The 22,680-nt window shown below is 45.1% G+C and overlaps 2 protein-coding genes across 2 annotated transcripts; one reads left to right on the forward strand and one right to left on the reverse strand.

Moving 5' to 3' along the window:
• Positions 1-1,496: 1,496 nt before the first annotated feature.
• Positions 1,497-3,372, reverse strand: LOC143119665 (vitelline membrane outer layer protein 1-like). Its single transcript, XM_076281283.1, has 4 exons — positions 3,154-3,372; positions 2,760-2,872; positions 2,118-2,441; positions 1,497-1,626 (listed from the first exon to the last, which is right to left on the reverse strand). Exons 1-3 carry the CDS (start codon positions 3,370-3,372, stop codon positions 2,129-2,131), a joined length of 645 nt encoding a protein of 214 aa, XP_076137398.1. The 3' UTR covers positions 1,497-1,626; positions 2,118-2,128.
• Positions 3,373-7,205: 3,833 nt separating this feature from the next.
• Positions 7,206-21,991, forward strand: brd2b (bromodomain containing 2b). Its single transcript, XM_076280816.1, has 12 exons — positions 7,206-7,334; positions 8,633-8,963; positions 10,283-10,420; positions 10,889-11,057; positions 13,105-13,304; positions 13,653-14,120; positions 14,452-14,580; positions 14,978-15,244; positions 16,490-16,827; positions 19,086-19,384; positions 20,029-20,157; positions 20,833-21,991. The coding sequence occupies exons 1-12, from the start codon at positions 7,303-7,305 to the stop codon at positions 20,958-20,960; spliced, it is 2,628 nt and encodes an 875-aa protein (XP_076136931.1). The 5' UTR covers positions 7,206-7,302; the 3' UTR covers positions 20,961-21,991.
• The last annotated feature ends 689 nt before the right edge of the window (positions 21,992-22,680 follow it).

Genomic DNA, 22,680 nt, shown 5'->3' on the forward strand with positions numbered 1-22,680 from the left:
GCTCCCAAATTGACGCTCGTCTGAGAAATTGAGTTTTGGATAATGTTCAGCTTCGGCAGCTTTACAATGACTGAGGAAGCCTAGAGACGAGTCCATAGCAACAAGTTCATGTGTTGAATTTGTTATTACCCAGTGTGCTTTGTTGAATGGTCTCAATGTTTTATTGTTTTAATTCGTGTGAATACTTACTAGAGGAGTAACTTATTTCAAGTAGGCTAATGCAGTTGCAGGAAGTGTGCATTTAGTTTCCATGCTTATTGTGTTTCCACAACAATGTTAGTGAGTAAATCTACTGAAATGGCCACCATCTTGGTGAAGTGTGATGTGTAAGATCAGAAAGCAGAGGGTGAATTCAGAACTATAGCTTGCGACGATGTGTTTTCATTGCGCTTTGAAGCGGGTGGAAGGTATCGACAATTAGCCGGGGAGGGTCATGTCTTTTTTGAAAAGACTGATGGAGGGTCGTTGAAGAAAATTTTGCAGGCACGGGAAGGTCATGCAACTTTTGTTATAAGCACTCAAATTCCTCCGGTGACCCCGTTTATAAATAACGAACGGTCCCTTTGAGCCCACTCACACCTGTGGTGGACTCGCATGTTGTTCATGCATGCTCTCTGTTCCTATGCTGCGGAACCGTTCCTCTTTCTAGTCTGGCTTCCCACAAAGCTTATATTATATTCAACCATGTTTACACCATCTCAACACATGCCATGCCACACATTTGAACAGCAATACTGCCATCTAGTGGATATCCCCAGATGACAGTGGACGTTAATCAGAGGCTAACAGGGCTAACAGGAAGCATTGCTCTCCTGACGGTCATGAATCTTTGAAAGCCCCATTTGGCTTTTATAACAGAATTAGAATAGGCTGGGGAGATCCCCCTCCCCACATTAGGAGAGTGCAAACTGTAAAATATTGACTTTGCTCTGTTCATTTTGCACAGGATCCTCGTCAGGCTGTGATCTCATAAGAGCCCATGAGAGGCATTACTCAGCCCTGGGCCACTTTGAACTGATCCTAGTGAATTCAGGCCTAGGCCTCTCTGTGCAGCTTCCATTCCAACCCGCTTTGATTTCCTGAAACTCTTGTGAAAACCATTTCGGGCAGGAACCCGTGCCACCAGGAAATCCATTTTGTCTCTCTCTCTCTACATAAAGCCCTTTTACAGATTATCCTCTCTCCAATTAATTAACACAATTACCTCTGTTTCCCATATGCCTACTTATCTACTGTTGTCAGGCCTTAAACTTTAAATGAATTAATTACCTCTATCTTCTTATTTCCTAATTAAGCTTTTTAAAAGGGGTGTGTGTGGGGGGGGGGGGTATGCCTGCATCAGCATGCATCTGTGCTCAGGAATGTTTTGACGCTGCATATTATAGGCCCCCTGATAATGTGCGATGAATATATTCAAGATTCTACGTTTTCCTTTAGGCTGAATTATGTGTTTGCCCCTTTTAAAAAGCATGAAAAGGAAGCTTTGAAGTTCCACTGATATTTTCAAGCGGATAGTTGCATGCTGAATTTATTTGTGAATTTTTCATTTCCTTCTGTCTTCTCCATGAACATCCTGTGGTTTTAACAAACTGCCAACAAATGTGAAGACATCTGGATCAGCCAGGTCTGAAATCACAAAACAATATGAGAGAAAGCAAATCATGTAAGCCTCCACAGTGAATACCTGTTTTTTCCACAGGCTTCATAGTTCATAGTTCAAAACATGATGTATATAATGAGTGCCATGCTTACAAATCATGAAAGGCATATTGTATGGTTCACAAAACATTTGGGGTTCGATGGCTAAGTTCGATTTATTCAAGGTCAAGGTATTCTTTGACCTCACCACTAACCATCAAAGTAAAAAAAAAACTTCATTCTAAATATACTACATACTAACGTTCTGCTAAATAGCCCAAATATGTGTCCACTATCAAAGAACTTTATAACAGTTCTGCTAAATTGCCCAAATATGTGTCCACTATCCAAAGAACTTCATAACAGTTCTGCTAAATAGCCCAAATATGTGTCCACTATCCAAAGAACTTCATAACAGTTCTGCTAAATGTGTCCACTATCCGTGAGTGAATATGAGCAGTTGGGTAGGAGGGCCTTACCTGTCTTTGGGCTAAGCCTGAGCTGTGCTCTTACAGCAGTGGAAACGGACGTCGTTGAGTGTTGAGTCGTCCAGGCCGCCCTGGTGCTCCTCCATCTTGGTCTCGATGCCGCAGATGCCCCCGTCGACGCACGTGTTGCTCCAGTGGCCGTACTCGCCCCAGTCCCTGCCCTGGCCCTCCACCGTGGGGTTGCTGCTGCAGCGGAAGCGGATGTTGTTGGCGGCCGTGTCGTCCCCAAAGATGCCCTTGTGGGGCTCCACGCGCAGCTGGAAGGACACCAGGTGGCCGGAGGGGCAGTACTGTGTTGTGGTCCAGTCACCGTAGCTACAGACACACAGAACACACGCCATAGGGGAATGTTCATGGTTGGAAGGCATATTGTAAGATTGCAGGCCTTATCAGCCTCCTTAAACCTCCTGTCACGTTCATGATATCTGCCTATCAATCTAAATATCCAATTCCTCGGCAAAAGGTGTGAAGCTCTGATGTAGACTATCCTCTGGGAGTATCTAGTTTCTAACCTAATTCAGTCAGTATAGGCCTACCACGGATAACAACGACCAGTTGCCATTTCGTAAAAAAATGTAGGCCCTCACTAACATAATAAACAAATCTAATAAGACGTTGTGGAGGTAGTCTTACTATCCAGTGTGGGACTCCACTGAGTAGAGAGAGTTTCTGTCACTATTTTTAGTGCAGATGAGACGGATTCCATTCAGAGCAGTGTCGTCCGCTGCATACTGTTTAGATTCCACCTGAGACCAGACAAGGAAATGATCATGCGTTAGTTAACTAAAGCATTTCACATCTTTTGACAATGGCATAATTACTAGTCTTCTGTATGGTATGGGATGAAGCCTGACAATTGCGTCATATTCATGAAGCAACAGTGAGAGGAGTAGACTAAAGGGCTCAAATGACCTCATCTAGTTGAGCCTTTCTTATTTACACGCCTTTGATGAGCCCTGTGTGAGCTTGTTAGACAGAGAAAAGACAGCGAGGTGTGTGTGTGTTTGTGTGAAAAAGTCTCAGTTACCCTCAAACTGAATCCAACGGCAAAGTAATCTGGGGGACACATCTCAGGCCATGTCCAGTTGCCAAACTTTTCCCCATTTTTGACCGTGATCATGGAGGTGTAGGATCTGCTGTTGTACATCACACCCGCGCGTGACACAAATGGCTTCTTCACCTGGGCACACAGTCCGAGGACCAGCGTGGCCAGTAGACAGAATCCACTCGTCAGAAAAGATGCCATGACAGCTCAACACTCAGGTTTGGCTACACGAGAAGAGGCACCTGGCAAATGTTATGACCCTCTAGGCACTGGTCAGTCAAGATATATTGGGCTTTGCCGTGATGTTAATCATTTGCCACAAGGTCAACATCCATGGGAAGAAGCACCTGTTGTGATATCACTATAGGGTCATTCCGTGTCAAATCAGATAAGGTTGTTGCTGTACCGCCTCAGATTTTGTTCATACCTTGTCTATATCATCAATGGGTCCTAAAACCAAGGGCTGTGAAATATTTCTTTGCAAATCTTCTGTCTTTTTTCAGACCCTGAAATTCTGTCATTTTTACAGCTTGAAAAACACATGCCATGTTTGGGCAATAATATCTTGACAAATACTTTCCCTAGCCTCCCCAAATGTTCTACGGTGGAAGACAAACTCATAATAAACATTAGTAAACAATTTCAAGTCTGAACTAAATGTCTCTTGACTTTCGAAAGGGCCCTAGATTTCGGAAAAATGTGTATTCAAAAAGTTTTTTTTTTCATTTGGTATCACTATTTCCTCTTTAAATATATCAGTTTATTAATGTTTTCCCACAATTTGAAGTCTCCACAACAAATGACCACAATTATAAGGATAAAACAAGACGTGTTTGTATTTTTGTGTCATTTTCATGCAACTGAAATGGTATGTTAAATGCTAAGTATATGGATATTTAGTGTGTGGATATATTAGTGTGGATATTTAAGTACCAATATTGTACCAAGTCCCATTCAGACAATAAATGCATGTTGTAGTAAATGCAGGTGTTTTGGGAACACCAAAATGAACATTAACAATAAACAATGGATTTTAGCGCCCCCTAAGGTGAAACACAGTATAGCATTTTGCTCCTTTAACTGCATTAAGTCAAAGTCAAAGTCAAAGTCAAAGTCAAAGTCTGCTTTATTGTCAATTTCTTCACATGTCAAGACATACAAAGAGATCGAAATTGCGTTTCCTATTATCCCACGGTGGAGACAAGACATATTTTACCAATTAGGTCCACAGACAAACATAACATTCAAGTAAACAATATAAAAAGTAAAAATAATACAGTAGACAGTCAATATAATAGTGCAAAAGTCAGGCCAGTAAATGGCTGAGGTAGTTTTGTTTGACCTAAGTATGCAAGTGGCATAGTGGTGCAAGTTATGTAAGAGCAGCAGAAGTGTGTTCAGAAGTGTTCAGGACAACAGGACAACAACAACAAGTTGCAAAGTGGAGTAGTGCAAGTGGAGTAGTGCAAGGCAGCCATTGTGGGTCCAAAAGTCCAGGATGTTATGTAGCTGAGGGTGGAGGGGGGAGAGGGGGGAGAGAGTTCAGCATCCTAACAGCCTGGTGTATGAAGCTGTTGGTGAGTCTGGTGGTGCAGGAGCGCAGGCTTCTGTACCTCTTCCCAGAGGGCAGTAGATCAAACAAATTGTGAGCGGGGTGACTTGCATCACTCACAATTGTGGTCGCCTTGCGGGTGAGGTGGGAGGTGTAAATGTCCTTCAGGGAGGGGAGTGAAGCACCAATAATCCTTCCAGCTGTGTTCACTATGCGCTGCAGGGCTTTCCTGTTGTATTCAGTGCAGCTTCCGCCCCACACACAGCGATACAGCTGGAGAGGATGCTCTCAATGGTGCCTCGGTAGAATGTGGTCATGATGGCTGGTGGAGCACTTGCTCGCCTGAGTTTCCGCATTAACTCTGATTGATACTTGAATCGAATGGAATGGCTATATTTTACTTCTCATATTACAAAAAGAATCATGAAATTCCAGTAATGTTTCCATCCTACAAAGTTTGTCAGGCTAGGAATAACACTTTTTAAAACATGAATGTACAAACATGGCCTCCAAGATAAGGCCTTTTAGAGAGTAAACAATCAAGGGCAAAAAAGCCTATAAAAACAATACAATTGAACAAGAATCTTCTACAGGTTTTAGTTATGAAACCTAAATATTGTGTAGACAAACTTAGAGGAAAATCGGAGTCGGTGCTGCAACCATTTTCCTGGATTTTGTCTGATTTGACACAGAATGACCAAGAAACATTGAATACACCGTGAGAATAAGACTTTTTCCCTTATAACTGCTCATCGTTAAAGTAAAAAGAATTCCTGTATCCGGATCTGGACTCCAAACTAGCACGTCATGTAGGGAGATGGAAATGTGGACTAGTAGGCCTACCTTTTAGGTTGTGTGAGTGGACGGACACACACACACACTCACTCACACACACACACACACTCGTGCGGCCCGATGACCCTCTTCCCCTTAGTCAGGGACGAGGGAAAAAATAGACCAAGACATTTCTGCTGTGTGTAGCCTCATTTATTAGTTTGTGGTTTAACTAAATAGTTTTTCCTGATTGCATTTCCTCACTTCCTCCTCATGTGTCATCATTGGTTATTTCATTGTAAGCAGATGGCAAATACATCATAAATATAAATCGAGTGTGTCTTCCTGAAATATAACCAGTGCAGATTGTGATCGAAAACACCCATTACTTTGTCTAAGAGCTTGTGGAACACTCACGCCCTTGCAGCAGTGGCGAAATCGGTCTGAAATCAATACCGTCAGCGTCACATAACAATATGCTGCTTTCCCATGTTGCTATTTTAACTCCCTGACACTGACAAGCTAACACCAACAGGCTTGCATGGGGCAACTTCAAAGAATTTGAGCTCCCCTTCCCGATATACACTGATAATAGGAGCTTCTGTTTTTTATTTCATTTTTACAGAGTCAATAACACATGGCACAATAGACCTATTATTTTCCCACATCTGATCAAAAATAAATAAGAAATTATACTAATGTCTATGGTGGTTTTACACGCTTGTTAGTAAAATGTCCCATTCTTTTAGTTCCTATTTCATAGAATTTTGAAAGTTGAAATTATTATCATGATTAATTATTGTTGTTAGGCTATTATTATTAGGGATCCAAGCAGCACAGCTGCTGGAACCCTATTCTCATCAGTTTTTAGAAAGGGCTAAAAGTGTTGGCTGGCCAGCAAAAACTATCAGGCCAAAATACAGCAAAACTGGCAGGTGGGTTCGAAACCTCGCCTGCTGCTACTTAGACGCATGAAATGGTCGGCTACACACTGACTGCAAGGTGATCCTGTAATAATTAAGTTTACATTTTTTGCCAGTTTTTGCCATTATCTCTAAAACGGTTTGGCCTACGGACAAAACTATTTAACAGTCTCTCAAGTCTTGCATGTTTGGACATCTACTGATCTAACATGCCTCTAACCCTCATTGATTTCTCTCTTTTAAAATGCCTACTTCAATCACTTTTGACACAGCCTGGTCCACTCCAGAATACTTATTGGACCCCACTAATTGCCAATAATCAAATAACCACACTCCCCATGCCCTCAAACCTGAAGTAGGCCTACTCCTTAAAGTGGCCTTAATCAATGCAGCATTTTGGGCTCATATCTGAAGAACAGTAAGGAGAAGTTTGGCAATGCAGAGTCCTATCAGATCGGTCAGTCAGTCCAATAGATATAGGCTACTAGACAAAATTATAAAATATTATGTTACAATATGCTGCCATTTTGCATATCACAAAGATCTTATAACATTATCGCTGCTGTGAGAACAGCTTTACACGTCCCGCGTTACACTAACCTATCGTTGAAATACATCGCCTGTATTGCCTTCTAGTGCGGCGGTAACATAGGGGTGGTGATGGATTGCTTGACCAGCCTGTAGCAACTTGAAACGACTACAGTCGGCGTGAGGGATTGGTCCAATTCAGCGAGGTTCCGCCTGGCTGGGGAAGGTTCATAATGCATTAGGCGGAAGTTACCCGGCACTATTTACTAGTTGCACCGCCAAGGGATGACTCGAATCCGAGCGGTGGAACAATTCTGAGTAATTGGGCTACGTTTAAAATCCAGATCCATCCTGATGGATGCGGCTATTAATTCGCCTCTTGACAGGTACATTCTAGTTTGTTTTGCACCCACTTCACGCATGAAATAAATCATAAAGTCACGGTATTTAAGAATGAGCCGTTTCGCCTAGCTTTGTGTGAGCTCCGCTCTTGAAAACCGATCCGGGCGCATAAAATCTAGCTACGGACCGTTAATTAACTGTGGTTAATTTTAATCATTATGCTCGCAGACGTGTTCGTTCATCACCTTGATGTGTATTTTAAAAGAAATATCCTATGTGCTTTAGTAATTGAACAATGGGTACCATCTATGATAAGAGTAGTCAGAACTAGGCTAGCTAACCCGCCCCGCGGAACTGCGCTGCCGCCATTTTCTAGCTGAAAAGATTATAGTTATATAGCCCTGAGTGGTAACTATTCACTAAATGAGGAATGTGAAGTAAACCTCTGTGTAATTGTTAGTTTTGGTTGTGTTGAGACTGGAATCCGGCTCAGTCATTGAGTATCTACTGCTAGGTACTTCGGTTGCGTAATCATCTGAGGCGCGTCTGCCCATCTGGGTTAGCAGATTGCGCCTATGTTTACAAACACGTAAGGTTAGGTAGTCCATGTGATGATCAGTGACTCATTTAGCGTGTATAGGCTTTGGTGAATCGAAATGTATACATCTTTGTTTTGGCCACAGTGAATTAAGAATATGCTAATCTAGCACATTATGTATGGTAAATCACTGTGATCAAACGCAATTACGGTACGAGTATAACGTTGTGAAATATCTGTTTTTGTGTTAGCCTACCTTGGGCTGGGCTTATGGTTAATGTCGGCCAAGACCTGCAATCTACCCGTTTCCATTTTGTGTGTTCCTTATTTATATCACAACCACTCTCTCCTAGCAGTTGTTTATCATGTGAACCATTTATAGACGACTATATGTGTGATTGGAAGCAGAAAACGACTTGTCAAAGTGCGAGTAGCGTATGTGGATGTATGTGTGAGTTTAAATGAGGACCTTAGAACAAAACTATAGCTTCAAGACAAATGAACGTTGCATGCAACATCAGCTGTGTAAATGTTCTTTTTAGACTGGCCTTACATTGATTTGTGAACGTTATTATAACAGTATAATCCCAATTAACCTTGGCATAATTGCAGTGATCACTAAGGGTTTATATTAAGGCCAGATATCACTTGTCCATCCCTAATATTGTTAATTGTCTATGTTAAAAATCAATTTTGAACTGTTTTTATCTAAATGCAATTTCCCTCCTTTTTCATCCACCCCATCCTCTACTCCCTGGACTTCCCCTGTTGTCTCACTGCTGTGTGTGTGTGTTTCTGTGGCAGTGGCTCTCTGGGAGTGGGCCTGTCGCTCGTCGGCGGGATGGACCCCGGCATGATGACGGCCGGTGCCGGGAAGCGCATCCGTAAGCCCTCGCTGCTCTTTGAGGGCTTCGAGAGCCCCGCACTGCCCACCGCGCCCCCTCTGCCGCCTGCGCCGTCCGGCCCCACCATGCCCACGCAGCCGACCCAGCCCCCCGTCAGCGACCCCTCCCGGGGCGGCCGCATCACCAACCAGCTGCAGTTCCTTCACAAGGCCATGGTCAAGGCCCTGTGGCGCCACCACTTCGCCTGGCCCTTCCACCAACCCGTGGACGCTGTGCGCCTCAACCTGCCGGTGAGTTTGTGTGACTGAGTGTAGCGGCTTTCTGTGGAGTTGTGTTGTGGCTCCATGTTTAGACAGCACGTTCTGTGCTGCTACAGCGTGGTGTTAGGTCACTAATGCGTGTCTGCAAAGTGATTACTGGGTCTCCTTCCACTTACTTACTTTCATTAAGGCTTATGTTATCCCTCGGCCACTGCGTTCCTCAAGGGAGCGTCATCTGTCACTGCCGCCCCTACACACACGACGATCCAGACTATTTTCATTTGTTGTTCGACCTACCAGAGTGCGGCCCCTTTCTATCTTCAAGAAGCTCTTAAGGATCCAGCTCTTTGGAGAGTACTCTCCTAACAACCCCAAAGGCCTAACACACACTCATCATGCACTCCCTTCCCTCCTAACACACACTCATCATGCACTCCCTTCCCTCCTAACACACACTCATCATGCACTCCCTTCCCTCCTAACACACACTCATCATGAACTTCCTTTCCTCCTAACACACACTCATCATGCACTCCCTTCCCTCCTAACACACACTCATCATGCACTCCCTCCCTTCCCTCCTAACACACACTCATCATGCACTCTCTTCCTCTCTTCCCTCCCTCTGTTCCCTTCTTCTTCCTTTTCCTTCTACCACCACCTCGTTCAAGTAGTTTGACCTCTGGTAGTGGTATTTGTTGGACTACCTCTGATAGTATTAGTTATTGTAGTAGTATTTATTGTCACCTAAGGTCTTTGCAATGTAGCTTGAATGATATTCCTAATTTTGTACGTTGCTTAGGATAAAAGCGTCTTGAATGATTGCCAAATGAATAAGTGTAAATGTGGCATGTGTGTTTTTGTTGTGCGTTGTGTTGAGTCTATATGTGCTGATGCGACTCTAAGAACTGCAGTGTGAACTGAAGTGTCATTTGGTTTTGGGTTTGTGCCTGTGAGTTATGTCTGCATACAGCATTATTAAAGTGCCCAGGGCCAATATTAGTTGAACTTACTGTTGTAAGAGGTAGTTATGGTCTACATTTTGGTAGGTACTATGTGCATTGCTGGCAGTATCGCTGCAGCAAACTGCAGGTCCTCTGCTCCATTGATAGGTCCTCTGCACGCTAATGATTATTGTGTGTGTGTGTGTGTGGCTTGAGTGAGAGATATTTATGGCTTTTGCTTGTCTTCTTGTTTGTTGAGTGTTGTGTGTTTGAGTGACAACTCAAAGTGGCTTGTTTGTAAAAGTCTGTAAATGCCAGTGACTTTAAATGGGTAGACCATGATGGTACATGCCAAGAGGGTGCAAGTGTGAGCACAAATAACGTTGTTGTGGTGTTCTTGGTCAGGACTACCACAAGATCATCAAGCAGCCCATGGATCTGGGGACCATCAGGAAACGTCTGGAGAACAACTACTATCGCAGTGCCAACGAGTGCATACAGGACTTCAACACTATGTTCACCAACTGTTACATCTACAATAAGGTACGGGGCGGTGGTAGCATAGTGCTTAAGAATCTATAGCTAGCATGCAGTAGCCTGAAAGTTGTGGGTTCAATTCCCGGGTTACGCCGTTGAGCCCTTGAGTAAGGCACTTAACCCCAATGTAGTCCCTTGTAATAGAATTGACATTTTTATGTAAGTCACTTTGGATGAAAAGTGTCTGCTAAATGAAGAAATGTAAAATGTAAAGGTAGGTGAGAAGTCTTTCATACACACATTCACACAGATGTGTCCTAGAGGAATTCATTACAATGCTGCTGCTATGTTTACAGTACAGCTTTGCATTGTGGAGTTCTTTGCCTCCGGCCTTGTCCAATAATTCAGTAACTGGACACCTCCGGTGGCAGTCATCCCTTACATACGTTTCACAAGTTTGACAAGTTCTGGCACATTTGTGGAGCGTGGTGTGAGGGGTTGATATTTGAGAAGGTCTGGTCTGTGTTCCCCCAGCCCACTGATGACATAGTGCTGATGGCTCAGTCTTTGGAGAAGGCGTTCCTGCAGAAGGTGGCCCAGATGCCGGAGGAGGAGCTGGAGATCGCCCCGCCGGCCCCCCGCAGCAGGCCCACCAAGTCTGGGAGAGGCCGCAAGGGACAGCGGGGGATGCGCCATGGACATGGTAGGAGCCACCTGCCTCTGGGCTTCAGTAGTCCGGTTATGATGACGTTAGGTTTAGGCAATAATTTAATTAATATGAATTATATTTTTATTTCAATCACAGTAGGCTAGTATATGTTGACATTTCAGCCTTGAAAACTAGTGTTCCCTCAAATACAATCTGTGCCCCCTTAGTGTGACCGCCATGTTAGGCTTCTATTTTACTACTATTCCATATGGTCTTCTTTCGTCACATGCAGCGGCAGAAAACTGATACAGCCACGGTGCTTGTCACCTTGTCACACACACCCACACACACCGTGCACATCATGAATCAGAACAATCCTGCAACATGGCCGAATGACCATCAACATGGCCGAATGACCATCATCAACACCGCAGTGCAAATTAAGTTCACTACTTATGCACGCAAAATAACAATATTTTAAACATGCAACGTTATCAACAGTTAGCAGCAGGCATATAAGATATAAGCTGGTAAGCTAATGTTAGAACACAGCTGGATTGTTGTGGTTAGCTGCTGTTTGTCAACTACTCGCATATTAACTGTGACAAATGCTGCAACCAACCCCCTCGGAAATCGCTAATGCACCCTCTTATCACTGTACTCTACAGCCAATAGTCAGTAGGATAAACAAAGTTACCACAGAGAGTTGCAGCGAATGGCTGTTTAGCCTTAAGAGTCATGAAGTCAGCTGGAGAAGTTAACAAAGTTACCTGCTAGAGTTGCAGCACAGGGGAGTAAGAGAAAGGAATTAGGAACCAGGGACATGGCAATAATCCAGCAAAAAGTAATGAAGATATTTTTTTTTTCTTAACCAAAGTAGCTCTCTCTACTGCACTTTAAAGAAGGCAAATAGTCACGCTAGTAAGCGCTTTGGTGACGTGCAGTAGCCAGTGTGTGATCAGTATATAGATAGTTTATATAGATCAATATATATATATATATATATATATATATATATATACACACACACACATATATATATATATACTCTTTTGAGCCCGTGAGGGAAATTTGGTCTCTGCATTTATCCCAATCCGTGAATTAGTGAAACACACTCAGCACACAGTGAGGTGAAACACACACTAATCCCAACGCAGTGAGCTGCCTGCAACAACAGCGGCGCTCGGGGAGCAGTGAGGGGTTAGGTGCCTTGCTCAATGGCACTTCAGCCGTGCCTACTGGTCGGAGTTCAAACTGGCAACCCTCCGGTTACAGGTCTGAAGAGCTAACCAGTAGGCCACGGCTGCCCCTGTCAGAGTGCGGTTAGAAAATCGCGTTTGATCATATCGCAATATTATAGCAAATGCAATTAATCGTTCAGCCCTAACCGCTATGGACGTTTTGACAACCACTATGATTATGGTACATTCCTATGGGATTCCTCTGATGTGTCACAACATGATCGTACCAATTTCACATTGGCGGCAGATTGGAGTGTTGTAAGAGTGGTCATATGAGGATACATCTGCACAAATCCACCAATTTGCCCTTTGTTTTATATTTGTTAACTTGTTCCTCTTTATGATGTAATGAACAAACATCTGCAAAATGTTGAAATCAGATAGAAGTGTGCATTTATTCTGCACTACTTATTGTTTGCTGCGTCTCTGTGAATTCAGTCATCATCCTTGTCTTTATAGATTACCCTCTATCCATACGTTCCTGGCAGATTTGTTTTCTTTCAACTTTTAAGTCCAAATATTTGTGCATCCCAATGCAGTTTAAGCTGTAAACAAAATGGCAAGCAACAAGCCAGTAGTCACAGATCTTTGCCTCTGTCTGACAAATGAGCACGCCTTGAGCTTTAGGCTGAACATCCCTCTTCTATTGTTTGGTAGTACACCCTTCTGATGTGTGTGTGTGTGTGTGTGTGTGTGTGTGTGTAGCGCACCCCTCTGATGTGTGTGTGTGTGTGTGTGTGTGTAGCGCACCCCTCTGATGTGTGTGTGTGTCTGTGTGTGTGTAGTGCACCCCTCTGATGTGTGTGTGTGTGTGTGTATAGTACCCCTCTGATGTGTGTGTCCTCTGTGGTCCTGTGCAGCTCCGGGGGGCGTGAGCACAGCTCACCAGGTGCCGGCGGTGTCCCAGTCGGCCTACTCCTCGTCCTCGTCCCCCGACACGCCCGACTCCCGCTACCCCACCCCCCCACAGACGCTGCTCACCAAGAGCCTGCCGCCACCCACCGTGCTCACCAGCCACGGCGTGCTGGGCCTGCCCCCCCACACCCAGCCCACCGCAAAGGTAACACACACACACACACACACACACACACACACACACACACCTGCTGCCACACCCTGTTACAGTCACACAGACTAATAGCCAGACTCTTTAGGGTTGTGTCCACCACCCTGCCTATAAATGGTAGTGGCACTGAGCTGAGAAAAGGTCTAATGGTGGACTGTCCTGTACTATGCTGCAGGAAAGGTCTAATTACTCTTCTGTTGAAAATCACAATAGTGTCATTGCATTTAATCTGCAGTAACTGTGCAGTGACCTTAAGTATCATGTTTAAGTAGTGCGACCCTCTCCTTCAACTTAAATTACGTGTGTCTGTGTGTGTGTATGTCTGTTTCTATCGTCGTGCAGAAGAAGGGTGTGAAGCGCAAGGCTGACACGACCACCCCGAGCACCATGGCCTACCCCCCTCTCGCTCCGCCGCTCTCCCAGGCCCGTGTGGGCGGCATGGGCAAGGGCCACGGCCTCACCCCGGACGCGCCGCTCTCCCTGGTGCCCGTCTCGGTGGTGGAGATGCAGCCGGGCGGGGTGGCACCGACGGGGGCCAAGATGCTCGGCCGGCGCGGGGGCAGCGGGCGGCCCATCAAGCCTCCGCGCAAGGACCTGCCGGACTCGGTGCGGCCACCTCCGGGCGGCGCGCGGCGCAGGGCCAAGCTGAGCCAGCAGCTCAAGTACTGCAACGGCATCCTGAAGGAGCTGCTCTCCAAGAAGCACGCTGCCTACGCCTGGCCCTTCTACAAGCCCGTGGACGTGTCCGCGCTCGGCCTGCACGACTACCATGACATCATCAAGTACCCCATGGACCTCAGCCTCGTGAAGGTAGTGCGGCGCATACATTCATGACTTCTGAACCTACCAGACATTGAAAAACATGCATTACTACTGAAATATGTATAAAAACATGCATGACTACTGAAATGTGTATAAAAACATGCATTACTACTGAAATATGTATAAAAACATGCATGACTACTGAAACGTGTATAAAAACATGCATGATCTCAACTGGAACATTAATCAGGTTCATCAAAAGACGTGGTGTAAAATATGATCAGTTTGACAGCAGTTTGCACAGTGGGGGGCATCTGTGTTTAGCAGGACCGCTCCTCATGTCGCCTCTCTGTCCTCTCCTGTCTGTTCGCTCCTCCAGAGGAAGATGGACGAGCGGGAGTACCGAGACGCACAGCAGTTTGCCGTGGACATCAGGCTCATGTTCTCCAACTGTTACAAGTACAACCCACCGGACCACGACGTGGTGGCCATGGCTCGCAAGCTGCAGGTCAGCACTCCGCATGGGCCTCACCGTCAGCTGCCTGCTAGACAGGAAAAGATTAGATTAGATTAGATTAGAGAGAGACGTTTGGTTGCACTACCCAGATTTATTTGGAGTTACATTTGTCATTGTTACATTTTTGGTGGCACATGTGTTTATTTTTAGTGCCCTCATTTGGTTTGATGATAATTGGAGTGAAATGGCTAATTTCATTGTGTTGATGAGCAAGATGCACCCTGTTTATACGAGTTGATGATACTCATGAAAATGTGTTTCCATGACAAGCTGATATACTGGTTTATCAGTAGCTGAACATAGATGGCGAACCATCTCTTTTCCACGTGTTGGAAGGTGTTTGTTGTGTATCTGAATGTGTGTGTGTGTGGTGTGTGTTTCCACTCAGGATGTGTTTGAGTTCCGCTACGCTAAGATGCCGGACGAGGTCCTGGAGGAGGAGGATGAGGATCTGGCCGCCATGGCGGTGGGCCGCGGCAGCATGGGCATGCTGGGAAGGCACTCTTCCTCGTCTTCGTCCTCCTCCTCCTCCTCCTCCTCCTCGTCGGAGAGCGAGCCGAGCAGCGACAGTGAGAGTGAGAGCAGCCCCAGCTCCGACAGCGAGGAGGAGAGGGCCCACCGCCTGGCCGAGCTACAGGACCAGGTCTGCACACAGGTATGGGAACACACGCACACACACACTCTCACACACACACTCACACACACACACTCACACACACACACACACACACTCTCACACACACACTCTCACTCTCACACACACACACACACACACACACACACACACATACCAGTCGACAAAGAAAACACGATAAACCCACACTACCAGATAAGCAGGAGCCAGGTAGACTGGTTTTGGCATGCTAGTGGTAGCACATATTTTGCTAAACTAACTAATTGTTGACATAACTCAAACTCAGTTGAAAGATTACTTGCAATATGAGTGGTTCAAAGAAAGTGTTGGTAATGACTTCACACAGACTTTGATATGTTCACATTGACCTGAGGCTAGTCACAAATTCATAATTGGTAGCAAGTAGATGCTTATCATAATGGTACAAAACTGCTTTTGAATTACTTTGTAAATTAAAAAAGAGCTACGTTGTCAAAGAAAGTGAAGCTAATCTACTAGCCCATCTGATAACATGTTCATTTATTTTGTTGTTATGAGAGAGGTTTCAAGACTTGTAATATGCAATTAGGAATTAAAAAGATCTATGTTGTCAAACTGGTAGAAAGTGGAGCTAATCTACTAACTCATCTTATAACGTGTTAATTTTTTTTTTTTGTTATGAGAGGTTTCCAGACTTGTAATATGCAATTAGTAATGAAAAACTTCCGCATAACTTTCTTGAATCAGTCTTTACGTAATTGGCTGGAATGATATGTATGAAAGTAGTGGGAATTATCCTAAATATTAGATTTAGTTTTTCAATTATTTTGGGGAAATTGACCACTGTGATATATAATTGACTGTCGTGGGCGGCTAATGTTTGCTGTGTGTGACACTAATAAAAACAAGTTACACCATTAGTGTAATGAGAAGGTATTGATTTATTCTCTAATTAGCTATGTAAAGGCAGCCTAAGGCATAGCAAGCTTTTCATTATGACAAAATGAACTCTGTCTGGGCAGCAAGGCCAAGTCCTGATCACACAAATCAAGGTTTATGTTGAGTTGAACTTCTAACTTGTCTCAATATAGAGTAGATCTTTTAACACCGCCTGTTTCTTCTCATGTTTTAAAGAGGCTTTAGATTTGTATTCTGCCATGATTCCTTGGTGGTATAGTTAATTACAGAGCCCACAGGCCAAGTTGAATACTTTAGTGATGTGTCTGTGTGCATGTGTGTGTGGATGAGTGCTCTAACAGCTGTCCCCCTCTCCTCTCCTCTCCTCAGCTGCGCGCGGTGCATGAGCAGCTGGCTGCGCTCTCCCAAGGCCCCATCATCAAGCCCAAGAAGAAGCGCGAGAAGAAGAAGGACAAGAAGAAGAAGAAGAAGGCGGACAAGCGCAAGGCCGGCCGCAAGAACCAGGAGGAGGAGCGCGAGCGGGAGAGGGAGCGCGAGCGAGAGCGGGAGAGAGAGAGAGAGAGGGAGCGCGAGAGGGAGAGAGAGAGAGAGAGGGCCGAACGGGAGCGGCTGAAGGCGGTCAAGGCCACCAAGAGCAAGTCCAGCCGGGCCGCCTCCTCCACACAGGGCAAGAAGGGGGCGGCCAAGAAGAGCAACAAGACCAACAAGTGAGTCAACCAGCCTCGCCCTACCGAATCCCCCCCCCCTCTCTCCCTATCTCTCTATCTATCTATCTATCTATCTATCTCTCTCTCTCTTTCTCTATCTAAGGGCCTGTTTACACGTATCTAGATTTTTTTAAAAACGGATATTTTGTATGCTTTTTTTTTTTAATCGCGTTTACACGACATTCGATTAGAAAATATATCCATACACACTAGAACGCAAAATGATTCCAAAGGCGAATGTTTGGCCCATGACTGGTTAAAAACATTAGGCTACATTTATTTAGCTATCCACAACGTAAACAGGCGATTTAGAATGCCGTGCGTGTATACCGTACGCCCACACATCCTGCGATCTTAATTACATCCAATAATAGGCCTAGGCTAATTCATGAGAATATATCTGCATTTTAATAAAGACATGTAATAACACTGCCGTGATGTAAGTGTGGTAGGATATTGAGTATCCATGAGTTGCTAGGCTAGTGTTCATGGACAATGATCCAGCTAGTCTGCACGCACACATAGGGCCTTTTAACTGAGAAGGTCGGGGGAATGGGGCTGTTTTAATGACAGTGTTGGCAGCATGCAGAGCCAACATCACAACACGTTTCAATGTGCTAATAACGCTAAAACTCGCACGTCATGCCAAAACTAACCAGAATAGCAAACCCATTTAAAACTCACCATAGCATAACTTCTCAGATACGGTAATTAATCATGCCACAGCGGGCCAGAATAACAAACATAGCCTACCTTATCTTCTACATACATGTACATCCTCTAGGTTTGGAAATGAAGATGATTTAATCCAACATGTTATAATCCATTGAGTAGGCCTAGCCTAGGCTATGTTAGCGTCACAAGACGATACTTACTTACTTACTTCTACATGAAGTAAACAACTAAACAACTCTATAATTAACAATATAACAACTCAGAAGTCAACAGACAGTTGCTGTGTGAACCTGTGTGAGGTGAGCACGAAATAGTATGCGAAATATAAAAAATGATCGCATATCACGTGTGGTGTGTAGGCTACAGTTTGTGTGAAATGTAAATGTTCAGGCAGGCACTGCACTGCACGTCCAAAAGCTCCGCTCTAGAATCTTTGCTGCACATATTAAATCGAATTGACCCACGACACAATTGAACGCGTCATCGTTTTAAGAAATCTTCACTTTAGAGTGCGTTTGTAAAAGTATGCGTTTGAGGGAGATAAATCTCTGTTTACGTGTAAACGAAAGGGCCAAACGCATACAAAAGTATGCGTTTATTCAAATATCTAGATACGTGTAAACAGGCCCTAAATCTCTATCTCTAGAGATATCTCTATCTTTGTTTGGTTATTTTTGGTTGATTTTCTTTCTTTTTTATGTCCCTCCCTTCTTTCCTGTCCCCTCTGTTATCTGGCGTGGTCATCCTGTCCCTCTGTCTTGTTATCTCCTCTCTTAATAGCCCTGTCCTTATGTCCCCCTTTTCTCCTGGGCTCGTGCCCTTATTTGGTTGTCTGATGCGGTGGCGTGCCCATTTAGTCTAAATGCTATCTGCTTAGCCTCTGCCTCGGTACTGATCTGCTGACCGCTAGACTGACCATCATTCCCACCACCAGCATCAGCTTTGCAGGACCTAAGGGCCTGTGTCTACAAATCGAGTTTTTTGTGTTGATAGTTCCCCCTTAACTTCATTTTCAGAGCGCTTCGGTCAAGTGTTTATTGTTGCTAGGTTACGGTCGTCCAGAGAGAAGTGACATTGACGAGGCCAGCGTTGTTGTAAAAGCGCTCTGAGCACTGCAGAAAAAAAACGGTCAGCGCCGAGAGCTTTTTTCCCCGCCAAGGGCACTGAGCACTGTGAACGCTAAACTTCATAGGATTTGAATAGAAAATAGCCGCCATCGGCGCAAAAAACGGGATTGGTGGACACACAGGACCTTATTCTGTCTGCTCTGTACTTATTGTACTGCTTTTGTAGTCAACAGAATAGTTGTGAATACTTGTTTGACCTTGAAATGTTTTATCATCTTACCAAATGTGAAATATGTGCAGAATGTGGCCTGCTCTGGCCTGTACAATGGTCCAGGACAACACAAGACACGAATAAATGGAGCAGAGATGTTTATGAGAGTGATATTACTTGAAGATGAATATTAATATGATAACCTGTGTATTACATCATGTAATTGAGTTGTAGTGTGTTCCAGCACATGGCATTATGTGGCATTAGCAGCGTTGTGTGTTAAACCTCCACCTCCTCCCCAACAGGCCCGCCAAGAAGAGCCAGGTTCCGGTGTACGCGCTGCCGCACTACGACTCGGAGGAGGAGGAGGAGACCAGCCCCATGTCGTACGACGAGAAGCGGCAGCTGAGCCTGGACATCAACAAGCTGCCGGGCGAGAAGCTGGGCCGCGTGGTGCACATCATCCAGGCGCGCGAGCCCTCGCTGCGCGACACCAACCCCGAGGAGATCGAGATCGACTTCGAGACGCTCAAGCCGTCCACGCTGCGCGAGCTCGAGCGCTACGTCATGACCTGCCTGCGCAAGAAGCCGCGCAAGCCCTACGGTCAGTCTCTCTCTCACACACACACACACACACACACACACACACACACACACACACACACACACACACACACACACACACACACATACATACTAGGGGTGGGCGATATGGACAAAAAATAATATCTCTATTTTTTTGTGATTTTGATTATAACGATAATTAGTCGGTATCCTTTAAAAAAAAATTTGTAAAAGTTACTTTACAGCTCATTATTTAGTGAATCGGGGAGCAGTAAGGGGTTAGGTGCCTTGCTCAAGGGCACTTCAGCCGTTCCTACTGGTCGGGGATTGAACCGGCAACCCTCCGGTTACAAGCCTGAAGCCCTAACCAGTAGGTCACGACTGCCCCCACACACACACTCTCAGTCTCACTCTCATGCACACACACGCGCACGCTCTCGGTCTTACTCTGTCAGTCTCACTCTCATGCATACACACACACACACACACACACACATACAAACAGTTGAGAGACCTGAGATACTTCTTAGAATAACACTGTCTCATACCTTTCATATACTTCTGAGGACTGTGTTCTGGAGGGAGGGAGCAGAAACAGAGTCAAATAGAAACCTATGAAAGTTCCAACCCAGAGCTCTCACCCGCGCGTTTTGTGTGTGTGTGTGTGTGTGTGTGTGTGTGTAGTGGTCAAGAAGGCGGGCGGTGGGAAGTCCAAAGAGGAGCTGGCGCTGGAGAAGAGACGAGAGCTGGAGAGGAGACTGCAGGACGTCAGCGGTCAGCTCAACTCCGCCAAGAAACCCCAGAAGCCCAAGGGTGAGTATCTCTCTCTCACACACACACACACACACACACACACACACACAGAACTATACATCAAATTGAAACCACACACACTTACTCACTCTCATTCAGACTGCCCTGTCTAGACGGCTAAAAAGGCTACAGTTCCTCTGTTACAACAGTTCCTCTGTTGTATCCACGCCAGGGGCTTTGCATCACACACACACACACACACACACACACACACACACATTTCTGCCTAGACATCTCTTGGTCCCGTAGTTCCTGTGGCTGTGTGTGGCTGCGCAGGAGACAAATGGTGAATATTTAATGGTGGTTAAACGTCCGCTCTCCCTGAATCTCATCCTCACTGTGCATCTTAAACTTTGCTTTCCCTCCATGGAGCCCGCCTCAGTTAGGGTGCTCTCTCTCTCTCTCTCTCTCTCTCTCTCTCTCTCTCTCTCTCTCTCTCTCTCTCTCTCTGGTGTCCCATTTCTCTCCCCTTTCCCCCATTCAGCCTTTCCATCTAGCCCTCCATCCATTCAGCCATTTCCTTTCTCTCTCTCTACTACTCTCTCTCTCTCGGGCACATCCAAAACAAACTGACTGCCTTTTGATAACAAATGTTTTGAGAAAATGATGGAGTAGTGTTTTGTGTATGTGTGTTTTGGACTGACCTCTGTCCCTCTCTCCTCCCCTCTGTCCCAGTGGAGAAGCCCAGCGCGGCGGAGCCCCACCCGGTGCCCTCCCGCCTCAGTGCCAGCAGCTCCAGCTCGGACTCTTCGTCCTCCTCGTCCTCTTCCTCCTCCTCCTCCGACACCAGCGACTCAGACTGAGCTGCCCCTCCCTACAGGAAAAGAGGCGGCGTGAATGTGTGAGGGAGAGAGCGAGAGCGGGGGAGACTGACAGAACTCACGGAGCAGACCAGGCTTGTTGCTACCCCACAGGGGGGCAGTTAGAGACAGCTCCTCCCCAGCTTCTGCGGAGGATGTGGAACAACCCCCTAACACCCCAGTACCCCCCTCTCTCCCAGCAGAGTATCGGGGCGGTGGGGTTCCCTTACCCAGAGGCCCCCACTTGGCAGCCTGCCCTCCTGCTTTCTGTGTAAATAGCTGTACAGATTATAAGGAATATAATTTTCTTTCATAAAGAAGCATTTTAAGGAGCAGCCCATAGTGGGAGAAGAGAGGAGCGGAGAGAAGAGGAGAAGAGAGGAGGGAAGAGGAGAGGAGAAAAGAGAGAGTGTGGTGGGGACATCTGGACACTTGTTTTTTTCTGAGCTGTCAGTCAGCAGCTGGGAGACCCAAAAGATTTCCTTTTCTTTTTGTTTTTTTATTTGTTTTACTTTTGTTTTTCCCTGTTTTTTTTTCAGTGTTAATGCTTTCAAACCTTACCCCTGGAAAGATCCCTGTGGTGCAGGTTTCAAACACTCAAGAGCATCTCAGCTGGGCTCAAGCTTGTGATGTTGCATTGCTTTAGGTAGGACGGTCATCCGTCTGGGGACACAGGAAGCCCTTGCTGGGGTGGTTGTAGTTGGTGGTCACTACGATAAAAGTCAGATGAACGTGTCGTGAGATGGTGAATTTCATTTCAGATGCACATGTTCGTTGTGGGTGGAGAGTTTCTTTTAGTTCACGATGGAGGTCATTTAAAGTCATAGCCTATGTCTTGTCGATCGATCACCTCCAACATTATGTGACACCTGAAAATCTAATGTCTCCTGTCACAACCATTCTGAAATGAAAGTCCTCTGTGTGCTAGCAGTGAAGTGTTTTAGCTTGTATATCTGTCCCCTTTGCGTACTGTGTGTGTGCATCACTTTGCTCCAGCTATTTGATGTGTATAATAGACAAAGCTATTCATTTCCCCCCCATTGTTTTTTGCTCTGTCCTGTCAATTTTTGTCCATACCTGTTGTTGTTTTTAAAAAAAAAAAAACAAGGATCTGCTATTAGTTTTGTTTTGGGTTATTTTTTCCATCGATGTCTGGTTTTTGACTTGGCCTGTTATGGCAGAAGCTATTTTGTTGTTGTTGTTTTCATAAGACCACTCTCACACCTCACATCTCTCTCTGAACCACAGATATGTCACCTGTGTCTGGGGGTCGGTACTGTAAAAAAAAAAAAAAAAAAAGAAGAGGAAAAAAAGTTGGAGTTGGAGACTCTAGCGTCAGCTTGCCTGAACTAGAGAGGATGGTGCTAGTTTACGCTTGATTTTTATGCTTGACTTGGCGAACTGTATTATTTGTACTATGTTAACTCAGGACAAGACACATTCATTGCTAACGTAATAGCAAGGACACATGTATAGTAAAAAAAAAAGACTTCAGAACTGGTCTTCACACCATTCCTTGTATAACAGTTGTACTGTAGATCATGTTTCTATTTGTGTCTTCTAGTTTTGTTTTTTCCCCTCCCTTTTTCAGTGTAAAAAAACAACAAAAAAATGTTAGACTATCTGACTCTCCATTGTTGAGTTTTTGGATATTGTACAACCTCGGTTAATATAGCTTCTGGCTGCATCAACAAACATCTCGTCTGTACATATTAAAAGAGAT

This window comes from Alosa pseudoharengus, unplaced genomic scaffold (genome assembly GCF_046254945.1).
Source record: "Alosa pseudoharengus isolate Yale_2024_CS ecotype anadromous, Long Island Sound unplaced genomic scaffold, YU_APseudo_1.1 YU_APseudo_1.1_scf_12, whole genome shotgun sequence".
In the NCBI taxonomy this organism is placed as follows: domain Eukaryota; kingdom Metazoa; phylum Chordata; class Actinopteri; order Clupeiformes; family Clupeidae; genus Alosa; species Alosa pseudoharengus.